This window comes from Coturnix japonica, chromosome 2 (genome assembly GCF_054131305.1).
Source record: "Coturnix japonica strain WE chromosome 2, WE-NBRP24, whole genome shotgun sequence".
NCBI lineage: Eukaryota > Metazoa > Chordata > Aves > Galliformes > Phasianidae > Coturnix > Coturnix japonica.
Window position 1 is genome coordinate 63349802 of NC_140664.1, and position 13314 is coordinate 63363115.

At 38.1% G+C, this 13314-nt stretch overlaps 1 protein-coding gene across 4 annotated transcripts in view; it reads left to right on the top strand.

The window, feature by feature from the left end:
• Positions 1 to 13169, top strand: part of AVL9 (AVL9 cell migration associated) — a 31578-nt gene extending 18409 nt beyond the window's left edge. For 2 of the 4 annotated variants that reach the window (XM_015855040.3, XM_085540013.1), the window contains exons 9-16: positions 2268 to 2337; positions 2907 to 3448; positions 6205 to 6339; positions 6700 to 6919; positions 8262 to 8379; positions 9282 to 9335; positions 10121 to 10209; positions 10305 to 13169. In XM_015855040.3, the coding sequence (XP_015710526.2) occupies positions 2268 to 2337; positions 2907 to 3448; positions 6205 to 6339; positions 6700 to 6919; positions 8262 to 8379; positions 9282 to 9335; positions 10121 to 10209; positions 10305 to 10399 (1323 nt within the window). In that variant the 3' untranslated portion in view covers positions 10400 to 13169. Of the gene's footprint in view, positions 1 to 2267; positions 2338 to 2906; positions 3449 to 6204; positions 6340 to 6699; positions 6920 to 8261; positions 8380 to 9281; positions 9336 to 10104; positions 10210 to 10304 lie in introns of all 4 variants that reach the window. The other 2 variants (XR_014943496.1, XR_014943497.1) reach the window with 2 other exon arrangements.
• The last annotated feature ends 145 nt before the right edge of the window (positions 13170 to 13314 follow it).

Consider the following 13314-nt stretch of genomic DNA (forward strand, 5'->3'; position numbering starts at 1 on the left):
TGAAAATATGTAGAACATACCAGCAAAACATAATAAAAAAAATAATAAAGTTAACTAAAATAATCTGGATTGATGATCAGCAATTTTGTATACATGTGAAAATCAGGACAATATGCTCAAAGCAACTTCTGTGTGTTGCTTTATAAATTTGCTTCTGCTGCTGTTCTATGCATACTCCACTTTTATTAGTACCTGTGAAGTAAAATGCAATTAAATGCGAGTGGGGGAAGTCAGCGTAGTATGGAAGATAACAAAAGATGTGAAGGATGCAAGTGGGTACTTATGCAAAGAAATGGATAGGAAATGTTGAGACCTAACATGGAATGTACAGCTTTACAGCTTTCACTAAGTAGAATTTTTGTTTCTGGCTCTAAAAGAACATACCAAAAGAAAACAGTGCAAGGAACATCTTAGAAACTTGAATTGTGTTGGACAGCTGTAGGAGATAATGTAGAGAGTTATTTCTGTTAAGTCATGCTGAGTTGAGAACACAAATTTGTTTTAAATCAACCAACAAACAGACAAACAAAAATCTCAACTTAGAGTTTGCTTTGGGCTAAAAAAAAACATTGTTTTCTTGTCTCAGGGTATGAAGAGATAGATACTCATCACTGAAAGTTCTTCTGTCTATAATTCCCGAACACTTTTTTGCAGGAACTTTTTGTCTTAATGTTTAAACAGAGGTATAAAGTACACTTTCAGTTCCCAAAATGTCATATTCTTTTCTGTGAGGAAACCTGGCTTCTTTAGAGTGATGAGAAGGAATGTAAGGATTTCCTGTTCTCTGCGACTGGAAGGCCAGTAGGATCCAGCCTACAAACAGTAAATTAGCTGAGTCTGTGGCCTATATATAAAAAAACGATCTATATATAAAATATCTATGAAAAAACACATATATACACACGTTTCTTTTTCAGTTAAAATTTTGTTAAGTATCTCTATTGGTCTGTTTAAAAGTTGAAGTTGTTAGTATTTCATCCTGACAGCTCAAACCATTTTCTGATCTGAATATCTGATCCTATTGAGTTATTTTTCTGAATCTCAAACAAATCATAAATGCACAGGGTGAAGAATAGAAAAGTTTTTCCAAGCCTATTTATTTGACTCTAAGGTGAATTTTTCTAATAACTGGACACTTACTAATAAACATGTGATATTTTTGTGTTGTTTGTTTTCCCCCTAAGTTCCACTAGGAAGACAACACTTGCTATTTCAAAAGCAAGAGATATGTTTTTCTGGCACTGCCTGTCTTCTGACAGATATTAATGTTCCAGAATAACTATGGAAATTTATATGTTCAAGACCTTAAATATTAACATGCAAGAAGCCTTGCACAGTAAAGCCAATTTTCCTTGAGCTGAAAAATGCCTCCATGCCAGGAACTACTTTCCTGGTAACTCCTGGCAATAATAACTTTATTTTTCCCCACCTCTCAGCTGTTACTGGACTAGAAGACTTCTTGCATGTGGTGATCATTTAACTTTATGCTGCCAGGACCACCCAGTTTGCCGATGTAAATATAATGTAGGAGGGATAGAGGGACGTGCACCTATACAGATGGAAAGATGGCAGAGGGACTTGGTGGAACACATACATAAAAGTGCTTGGCTTAAGTTGGCAGTCCACCCACACTCAAGTAAAATTTAAGTCAATTTTGAAGACAAAGGACTCATTTATAGACTGTTATTTCTGTAGTCTTAAAAACAAGTTGTGCTACGTAGCATATGACAACATGAAACTGGAAGGATATTGTGGGATTCCTGTTGTAGTTTCTTGCTTTTTCACTCCATATTTTCATATTCTGGAATGGAGATTATTCAGTCTCTTTTGATCTACAAGAGACACTTTAATACACTACAAGTTAACAACTGACGTAGAGAGCCAGAATCAAATTCTGCCTGTTGTTTAATCAGGTTATTCTGAAATTGATCCAGTCCATGTGCTGGATCGATAAGACCAGTAAAATCTGACTGTCTGTTATGCACACAGGCAAGTACATATATGTATACATCTATATATTAAAAACATTATAAGGTACAGATATACAGTATGTATATTCAGATAGTTATTATGAGCTTTTGTGGGTAAACAGAACTCCTTTTTTAAAATAAATTCCATTAACAGTTTGTGTTGTTTGTTGTCCTTCACAGTAATTTTGATTATTTTCTTTTTTTTTTCCTTATTCTGTTCCCTCTGCTTCCCCTCTGCTCTCTTGCCCATTTTTTGTTCTTTTATCTTTTTACTCTTTTCCCCTCTTCTGCCACCAGGTGCTGTTTTATATTTCTCCAGTAAATAGATTGGTGGGAGCTCTGATGACTGTACTGTCATTATTTCCTGGTAAGAAGCTTCTCAGTTGTTACAGTATGGTTGTGTGGAAAACAAATCATATGAAAATAGAACTATGTTGACACATTGCCTAAAAAGCAGGATAACTTGTAGACATATGCATGGAGTGTGGACATACCTCCTAACTTTGTTTGCACTGTCTGAATTACGTCTTGTGTTTAATTAAAGCCATTGGATCTTCTGTATTGACTGTGGGTAACATAAATGTGACTGAATTAGCCAAGTTCCTTAAAAATGAGAAATTCTTTCTGCTTGCACTTTAGAAAACAAAACGGACAAACCCATATGTAACCTTACTAATTCTTAACTTGCAACCAGTCTTTCAAAAACAAAAAGTTGAGGTAGGCTTCTTTTCAGAAGAGAAGGGGTTTTTTTTGTTTATTTGTTTGGTTTTTGGGTTTTTTTTGGTGTTTTTTGTTTGTTTGTTTGTTTTTCCCAAAACTAGTGTAAAATATGTGATTTCCAGTATGCACACAGCGGCACTTTCTTCATTGTCTTTAACAGAACTTGTTTGGATTCGTATTGAGTTCCCGACTTTAACTTGTGATGTCACTTTGCAGGTATGATTGAGCACGGTCTTACTGACAGCTCACACTATAGACCCAGAAAAAGCATATCAGAGGATGCTGGCTTGCAAGAAACTGCACCATGGTTAGATAACTCAACTTCCGTGTCTGCTGGTGATACTTCAAATACAGACTTGGGGCCAGGGAAGAGAGGTGGGGAGATGGCAGGAAACCATTCAGAAGGTCAAAAAGCAAACATGCCTTTCTCCCAATCGAAGAAGAGTTACAATGGAGCTCAGTCCTCCAATGGTACTGTGCAGCATTTGGAAGTTCCTTCCCGCGTTTCTCCAGAATCATTTGAAAGTGACTGGGAGACCTTAGATCCTGGCATTTTGGAGGAGTCTAGTATGAAAGGAGAAGGTGAAAAAGCAGCATCAGAGCAGGTGGAAAATTGTCCAAGTGAACGGCCGAGCTCTGAAGGTCTTCCAATCACTGTGCAGCCCCAGGCAAATACGGGACACATGGTGCTTGTTCCGGGACTCATATCTGGGTTGGAAGAGGACCAGTACGGTATGCCATTGGCTATTTTTACAAAGGTAAATAGGTTGTTTGTGTTATTAGGTAACTCATAGAGACTTCTCTTTGTCAGAGCTGTTATTTTTGGTTACTGAATTCAAAATATACAGTAGGGTACTACAAAACATGGAAGTACGGTCTCTGACAAGTGACTGCATGTTCATATGCAGGTAGAAAGCATGCTTGTGTGTCTGAGGGATGTGTGCACACTCAGTCTGCTTTTCTTTCATTCATATACTTAGTACTGTTTGCAGTTCTACAAGACCGTAACCTCTAGACCCAGCATGGTTAATGAATGGTATGTATCAGTAACTACTGTTTTCTTTTACTCTGAAGAATTGTTGATCTAATCTACATGGGTCAAGATCAGAGTTCTCAAGAAGTGTTTAGATACGTTAATCCAAACTAATTATGAAAGCTGTATCTTATCTGCCACCTAAGCATGTTTTCCTATTTTATATGTATGTTTTTTCACACTTCCTCATGGGATAACTATTCCTGGTTGTCTATGGCTCTTTTGCTGTGCATAGTGCTGACCTGCTGAGCTTCAGGCTTTCACTAAAAAATGCCTATCTGAACTCCAGGTATTCCAGAGGTTCTGTAATGGCCCTGATGAGCATTGTTAGTTAACAAGCAGTACATCTATTGGGACTGGCTTTCTGTCTGAAATGGAAAAAAGGAAAGCCTCCCTTCTAAGGATAGCTTTGTTAGTAAAATAGGTGGTATATCTTTTTGTTTTCATTTTAATATCCTCTTTATGATTGAGATAAATTTCCTCAAGCTGATGAGGTTACAAATGGCATTTCTTCCTTTGGAGACGTTTATTTGTGTTTTCTTGCAGGATGTTTTGTTTAGTAATGGTACTTGAGCTTCTTGGAATACGTTTTGTTGGTAACAATGCAAACATGAGCCAAAGTGAGAAACTCAATCTTCATTTTCCCTCTGTTGCCTCAAGTCGCCATTAGAGGTTTTCAACATGGAACTACAGTCTGGTGTTTGTCTTCATGGCCTATCTAAGCAACAGAATAGCCTGTGCTTCATGTTTAGTTTTAGTTCTGTTGGAAATATTAGATTGGAAGTAAGAAGCAAGTGACTGATAAGAGGTCCTATGGGTGCAAATTGAGTTTGCTACTAAGCTCACAAAACAGAAAAGCAAACAATCTTAAGGAAGCTGGAATTTTGTATGTTTACCTTCTGTTCCACAAAGGCACTTTTCATCTGAGTTCATCCAGTGTAATTAAAACACAAATGGCTCTACATCTCAAAATTACCAGAAAAAAATCTGATTATAAGTTACAGTTTAACTGCTTACTGAAATCTGGAATCTTTTAGAGCTCTCTGAATGTGTTTCTACCACCTGATGGAAAGGCTAACAAATCTGACAGGTGTGAAAAGGAGGAAATCTTGTGAGATGGTGCAATAATGTATCCAAGTGCACCACGGAACAGAGAAAAATAGGTTGTGGTACTTGTTTCTTTAGCAGCCGTTCTATAAGGTCTAAAATCCATTTAACTTTCACTGTTGATTTGGGTTGGGCTTTCTTGTGTGTTTTTGTTTTTTATTAAGGAAAAAAATGGTGAATTTGGGAGCTGACACTTGATCTTTTAAATAGTGAATGATTTCTAACAGTTGCTACTCGAGTTGCAACTGTTGAAAAGCCCTGGCTTCCTTTTGCCTGCTTATTGATCTGTATTTCTTAAAAGAAAAATTCTGCTTTAGGTTGGTGATTCTGTCTCAAAACACTGTTGTTCTTTTGACACACATAGTTTGCTTTCAGTTGATAAGTGCTTGTCATCTGGAAATCCATCCTTGTATCCAATATAACAAAAGGGGCATAGTTGTGCTCCTTTCTTCGGTATGTTTCCAGTTACTGTGTGATGAAGGACATGTGCTTTTTAATTCTGTCCAATAAGCTGCTAGCTTGTCTGGGTTACTAGTAGTGAATAAACCACTCTATGCCATCTGCAGTTGAGCAGCTGGAAATGGACCTTAGTGTTAGACTTCATGGTTTTGCTCCTCCTGTATTTAAAAGGAGAATTATAACTACAGCTGCTTCTCAGAGATCTCTGAATAACTTACCTCAGAGCCAGATAACTCTTCTTTGTAAGTGTTTTGGGCTGGTGTTTTAATGTGTATATATATCTATCTCTCTCTCTCTCTCTCTCTCTCTCTCTATATATATATATATAAAATTGGAGTATGGAGTGTGAGATTTACATAAGCATGGAGTAGTTGAAGAGCACAGTGCATTGCTTTCTATCTTGTTCTTTTAAAGCAGGCATGCATGTGTTCATCAAAAACCAACTGCTATCTCTGCACCTGGGAAATTTCCACCTTCCAAGTGTGGACAGCAGTTGTGTATGTTTCTAATTCTCTGGCCCTGTAGACCTGAGGCACATCAAAAGACACCATGGTATACAAGTATAGAGCTGAATCTCTGTCTCCACTGAGTTTTCATCTCTTAACTAACCTGAGACCTCATCATCAATTTATATTGCTTAGTTTGTTGATTTGTAAACACACTTGATTCCATTCATTTCGCATTGCATTTTAGTTTCTGTCCTGAGGCTTGAAGGCAGTACAACCTCTTGGAAAACTCAGCAAGTGTGGAATCTGGTTGCATTGCTTTGAAGATGTAATACAGTGAAATTATAGCAGCCAGAGTTGTCTGTTTTGGGTTCAGTGTGGTGGCTTTTATTATTTAGGGGAAAAAAGCTGAATATAGAGAAACTTTTCTGGCCTTCTATTAATCCTCTAAATATCTCTGTTGCTTTAGGGGTACCTTTGCTTGCCATACATGGCACTGCAGCAACATCACCTTCTGTCGGATGTAACGGTCCGCGGCTTTGTTGCGGGAGCCACCAATATCCTGTTCCGTCAGCAAAAACATCTGAGCGATGCAATTGTGGAAGTATGACTCTTTGTATTCAAGCTTCTGGAACTGAAGAAGAGGCTGGGGGGGGGGGGAGGGTTGGGGAAGGAAAAAGATGTTGCATTTTGAAAACACACCTGTGAGCCAAACTTCCTCTTCTAAATCTTGTCAAATGAGCAGGCTTTGCTATGTACCAGGAGGATTATCAGTTTCAGGTTGAATTAGAGCAATATCTGACACTGAGATCTGCTCATTCAGAATTTCATTGGTTGTCTGTTTCTTTTCTGTATTTGAAACTGCTGGGTTTAGATTTAGGTGGTTGCTCACCGGTAGCGATATACTGTGTGTGTAACCAGTTTTATTTAGATAAATCTTGACCCTTGGAATTATTTCAAACAGATAGAAGATGCTCACGTACAAATCCATGATCCAGAACTTCGTAAGATCCTGAACCCTACAACTGCTGACCTAAGATTTGCAGATTACTTGGTGAAGCATGTAACTGAGAACAGAGATGATGTTTTCCTTGATGGCACTGGATGGGAAGGAGGAGATGAGTGGATCAGGGCTCAGTTCAGTGCTTATCTTCATGCACTGCTTGCTTCTGTGCTGCAACCAGGTAGAACAAATGCCTTATCCAGGGCCTGAGATGAGGGTGGGTTTAAAAAGTATTTGCCCTGTACTGTTACGTGTGTAGGAAGTCATTGGTTATCCCTCTGCCTAACGTTTCACTTATAGGTTGTTTATTTTCCAGTTGTCCAGGACTATCTGTTGTTCCTCGACAAGATTATTGCTAAATCTTCACAGCCTTACAGACCTATTTTTCCTTTGACTTTCTTTTCTTGATTTTAATTAAGCTTTCCTTAAAAGCAGAAGTAAGTGAAACCTTATATACGATAAGACTTTTACAAACTTGGGTATCCTACAGACTTCAGTCAGTTTGGGGAACTAATTGGATTCAAGGAGGCGTGAAGTAGCTGTTTTCAGGAAGTTTTATGGGTCTGTCCCATCTCTTTCCTGCTGCTGTTGGGGTCTCAAGTAGGGAGTCACTTAAGCTGAAATTGTCAGCTTGAGGTTTTTATCAGCTTCTGTTCTCTGGAGCTCAACATCTTTGTCTCAACTCAGAGGGAATTTTCTCTGTTCCAGCCTTTACTGCATGAACGTAACTAAAATAATCAGTGGCTTGTTTGTGGAAGCTTGCCTAGCACTACGTCTGTTAACTTCATCCTCTCCATGATTATTCTCCCTTAACACCAATTAAGTAACTCAGTTCCTGTTCTGTGGTATTTCTGAGAAACCGTGGGATTGAGAACTTGATTTTTAAAGTTGTGAAGATGCCAAGTTGTTTGTCTGGCAATGTCAGTGCTGTAAGATGATCATGTGGTTGATAGTGAAACGTTGGAATTTTCCTGAAATTCATCCTGCTTAACTGTCTGGCTCTAAAGTGATTTCCCATAATCTTCTGTATTTTTAAGGGGATGAAGGGGATGCTGTGGTAAGTTTATTCCACAGTAGCTTGTATTGTGGTATTGGAAGGCTGAGTATTAACATAGTACAGCAAACTGTATTGTGTCTGATCAAAACTAATGTAAGTCACTTCCTATGTGGGCTGCTCTTTTCCTCCTCTCCAGCTGAGCTCACTGAGAGCTTTGTAAATTAATTAAGAGGAGAAAAAGATTGAGCTTTTTTTTTGGGGGGGGGGTAGGAAGGGGAGTTGTTTTGTCCTGGCTTCGAGAGACTTAGTAAGAAGTAATTTAAGCATTTTGAAGTGCCATTCTGCAGAGCAAGCTTAGCTCTATTTGACTTACATTTGATTGGATGAGAGTCTGGAAAATTTTAGCTTTTCTGTAAAACAAACAAACAAGCAAAAAAAAAAAAAACAAAACGAAAAACAGTTGTTTTTCTTGTATTGCATCCATAATGAATTGCTACAAGTTAACATCTTTATTTTAATTTCTCAGACAATGAAAAGACTTTGTCAGACTTTGGAACAGCCTTTGTAGCAGCCTGGAAAAATACTCACAACTACAGGGTGTGGAATAGCAACAAGCATCCAGCTCTTGCAGAAGTACATTCTAGGTAAGAAACTGTGGGGATTTGTTTAGCATTCAATATGGAATGATCCTGTTATGAGTAGTTAGGCACAGTGTTCTGTAGAATCAGTGTCCCACTTGTTCCTGTTACAGAGCCCTCAGGGCTTTGTGACCCTCTGCAGTAAAGATTCTGTGAGTACAGAAATGGACTACTTCTACTTTTCAGCACCTTACTCTAATTCTGGGGTATAATTTTATGAAGAAAAGTATATCCAGAGTCAGGAGAAGTGAAACTGAGTAACATTAATCACTGGTTATCCTCAGCTGTAGAGAATTTGTCACTGTCCTCGCATGATTCTGCTTTTCATTGGTTACTTCCAGGTTTACAAGGAAATGTTGTCACTGATAGGGATGGAGGAAAGATGGCTGATTTATGTTGCTTGTTCTGTTATTTTGATTGTCTTGTGTGTATTTCCACTCCAAGATTAGATGATGCCAGACTTGGTAACACAGCAGGCTACGCATGTGTTTCGTTTAGCGTGCATTTATATCATATTGCAGGGAGTTCTGTTAGCGTTCATGCTTGCTTTGCCAGCTGGTGTAGTCTGAAGAAAGTTGTTTTTCTTTAGACCTGCAAGGCTCTTTTGGTCCGCCTAAGGGATTTTTTCCTCCTTTTTGCATTCTTTGTCTTACCTGGAAGAAGTGTCTGTCTTAGTGTGAAAAAGTTATTAATACCTGATGTGCTAATAGGAGGCACCTTACACATAGATCGTAAGAAACCAAAGAGTGAACCATTAGTACTACCTAGCCTTCTATACAGTGGTACAGTACCCTGTCTATAATGGATTGATTATTTTCTGTCAGGCCACAGGGACAAATGTAACTAGGAGCTGAAGTTGTTCACAATAAAATACTTAATGTTTTCTTGGCTTTTTCCTCCTCTTCTAGCCATCCGTTTCAGGGACAGTACTCTGTGTCAGACGTTAAATTAAGGTTGTCACAGTAAGTATATAGTAGCTTGATATGTATTTTTAAAAATGTATTGGCAAATATCAGTAACAGCACAGCTGCTGCAGTAATGGCCTGAACAAAGCAGTGGTTTAAGCTGGCCATTCACACGGCTGTTAAGTTGGCCATAACTACATTCAAAGTTCTCCTGTGAAAAATCATGTGTAGTGAAGTTGTTAAGCTTTGTGTAAATGGGTTTTCAGTCCTGAAACGTGGACTTGAATGTTGCTGTTTATAACTGAGTAAATTGTGCTTTCAAGTCATCGCACTCATGCAGTGGAATTGATTTGCTTTTGGGTCTGTCCTTTATACTTTTACATTTTTAACACAAATATGAATAATAGTTGATATAAAATTCTATGTTAGAGCAAGATACAAAGTAAATTCTGTTTGGAAAACAGAATAATGACAGTCGAGTAACACTGTTTTGTTTAGAGCTTATAGAAGTGGATGAAACTTTCCAAAACCTCTGTAAATCTGATTCTGTAGAAGTATTTTGGTAAAGGTTTATGAAATCTATTAGCATGGTCTGTGAAAATGAACAGTTGGGTATTTGGATTCCCATTGCTGGCAGCATCTCTTCTTCCTCAGACAAGCTTGCCAAACTGATCTTAGCAGATAAGATACATAGAACCTATACAAGAATTATGGGCTTGACTTACTGATATACACACATAGTATAGATCTGTGTATAGATAGATATTTGAATTAAGTATTTTATTTACACCTGTCATTAATCAGTCAGTTGACTAACAGTCTTCAGTATCTCTTCTGTTTAGTTCTGTGCAAAACAGTGAACGTGGGAAGAAGATTGGGAATGTGATGGTTTCTACCAGCCGAAATGTTGTGCAAACAGGAAAAGCTGTAGGTAAGAAACTTAATTTAGTACTTTTTTAGCAGTACTTTTTAAGAAACTTAGTAAAGGTAAAATTACACTGTTAATTTTTTTGTCTTACAATGCAGGTCAGTCGGTTGGAGGAGCCTTCACAAGTGCAAAATCAGCCATGTCTTCATGGTTTTCCACTTTTACGCAGTCAAGCCAAAGCCTTGGGGACTAAGTGACGGTTTTGCCCAGTGTTGCTGAATATTTCAGGTGCAATGGTTTCTCTGAGCTGTAAAAGGACTGCTCCAAAAAGTAGGAGTGAATACTACCTGTCCAGGACCAAAACAAGGCGTATGTTGCGTTCAAGGAGATGTGGAATGTTATCATTCAATTTCACTAGAAGTATAGAACAGCGAGTGCCTCCGTAAGACGAGATGGCATTTGCTGGATATTGGTTGTATTTAAAATGACTCCTTCAAATCTGAGCCTTCAAAATGACATTAGCAAACAAGGCTTGTTGCAAGCCAAACGTGTTTGACTTTAGATTTGTACATTTTATTGGATGTTGAAGATATTTATGTAAAGTAGTTATATTTTTCAATCCAAGTAGCCAAATGGTTGTGAACCTTCTTAGAAATAAGCAGAGTGTGACTACTCATTCATCTTTCAGGTTGGGTTAGAGAGCATGTCAACAACAGTTACAGAGGTGGAAGCCCTATGACGGCTCAAAGCCAGGTACTGCTTTGCTGGTTCCACCTGCAGACTAGAATCAGCAGGGTGCAGAATAAGATTGTGGCTGATGTTTGAGTGTTTCTCCTTTCTCATCTATAGCCATGCACAGTCTTTTGCATTAATCTCTCTAGCTCTCTTTGTGTCTGCAAGTCTGTGTAAAATCACTCTTTTCTTGGTATTACACAGTAGGCCTTTGTGACAGCGTATGTTTTGGCAGTGTTTGACCCCAGGACATGAGCAGGTTTCCAGTTGGAGAGCTCTCTTCATGAGAAGTATTACAAAACAATACTCCAAAATTAGGATTGAATCATAGATGGTTTTCTGAGGTCTCGCTCTGTTAGGATATAATTACACCATCAATGTAATTATTATGTATATGAATACTAAGTATTAAAATTACCTAAGCTAGCAAAGTAGCAAACTGCGTATTTTATTTTGCCAGTGAAGTTATGAAGACTCTTCCAAATGAAGATGGGCTATACAGATTTTTCTTTGCCTACTCAGGGAACGTTCTATTTGTATAATTACTTCTTTTCATAAGGAAAGTAACACCAAAACTGAGGGAGCAACTGAAGCAGTTCAGTTCTTATCCTTGCTTGAAGGAATATAATAGTTTGTATGTAACATGTTCCACCTTGTATTTTTCGTGCTCCTGAAGCAGATGATTTGCTGTTAGTTGCAGTGTATGTGCCTATTCCTTCTAACATTCTCACATGATCACTGCTAATGTTTTCTGTGTTGCATTATCAGATATTCCAACTTTTCTGTATTGGAATGCTCTCTGTTTATTCCCTTATCGGTGTCTTTGTGTTCTGCCATGCTTTTTTTCTGGGGCCAAGGTTTCAAGTCATGGTTGTTTCTTACCCTCAAATAAAATAGCTGTACAAGAGATAAATAAGACGGTTCTAATGTAATTTAAAATGTTAAGTTCTAATTTCTTCAGGTACATTTCAAAAGCTAGTAGAAAAGGCACAGCTGCATCTCACAGGTACTGTCCAATAATGTAGCTTTCAGTGTTACTGGTCCAGATAGCAATTCAAATACAGGAGATCTGTTTTAAAGATTTTGTTAAGCTGAATACGTAGTAGAACAGCCACAGGAAACCTGGACGTGTACAGCTGCCTTCAGTAGCTTCATTTGAGAACGGCTTGAAAATAAAGACACCCAGCCTATTTAAAGCTGTGTCTGCTCAAAAAGCTGTGTTTGGAGGAGGTGGTCCCACCAGGATAAACTGATTTTGGTATCGATAGCTGCTTGTAAAGCATTGTTGATCCATGTGAGACTTGTCTTCTATTTAAACTGACTGGATATTGCTTTTACAAATGTAGGATGAGGGGACTGTCTGGTACGGTGTTTTATTCCCCACAGGGCTGTTCATTCTGAATTGATTTAAAAGTCTTCAGTAGGTCAAAGGCATCTTGAGCACCAGTGAGACTGTTAGGTAGGGCTGTAATACTAGGAACTAGATTTAGCTTCAAAGTGATGCACGGTTCAGTTGGGTGGTGATATCTAGTCATGATGCAGAGCAAATAATTGCTGCGCATTTCTCTCTCTACAATAACAGCCTGTTCATTAAAGATTGACTTTAAAACTTCTACAGCTGCTGCAGCTGCACCAAAGTAAAAGGTAAGAATGATTTGGCAAGTTACTGCTTCCGCTTGGAAGAAGCTAATTGAATCTGAATGGTGGTCAGATATGGATTTGATTGAGTTTCTGTCTGAAAAGCTGTTGAATTCTATTCTTTTATTAAATTCCCATATGCAAGTGGTTGTTCAAACATACTAAAAAATAAATCCACCTCATCTTTTGGCAGCACAGTTGTACTTTATTTAGGGTTTTTAACAAGAAGGGCAACGTGAATTCAAAGAAAGCAGAAACATGATGATGTTGTTATGTAATAGGATGAAAGACAGAATTCCTTCGCGCTGTTTTTAGTCTTTAATTATTGTAGTAGAAGAGATGGGAGCTTGGAAAAGAAAGTAGTAGGCACAGAGCTTTAGTTCTGTGATGTTTCTGTTCTTGGCCCTGTTCTTTATCAAACACTATAAGTACCACTGGGAGGTGGGTTGCTTCTATTAGTGCCAGTGCGGTGGTGCATTCACTGCTGTTCTCTTCTTCTCAGTGAGATGACACGATTCATGTATATAACATAACACAGAGCTTGATCTTGGCTGCAGCAGTGTTGATGTCTGGATATTTGGTTGAGCTCTTCATTACTGCTGGGGTTCAAAATGTTCTACATATAGGTATTTGATTAAAAGAAATATATACAATTTTTGTTTCTTTGTAGCCTGAATTTACTACGTAGGTCACTCTGAAAGTAATGTCTCCTATTTATTTCCATGGAAACTACAACACCTACAAAGAACACGATAACACCATCTGACAGAGCACATTCCCTATCAGAAGATTTTTCAG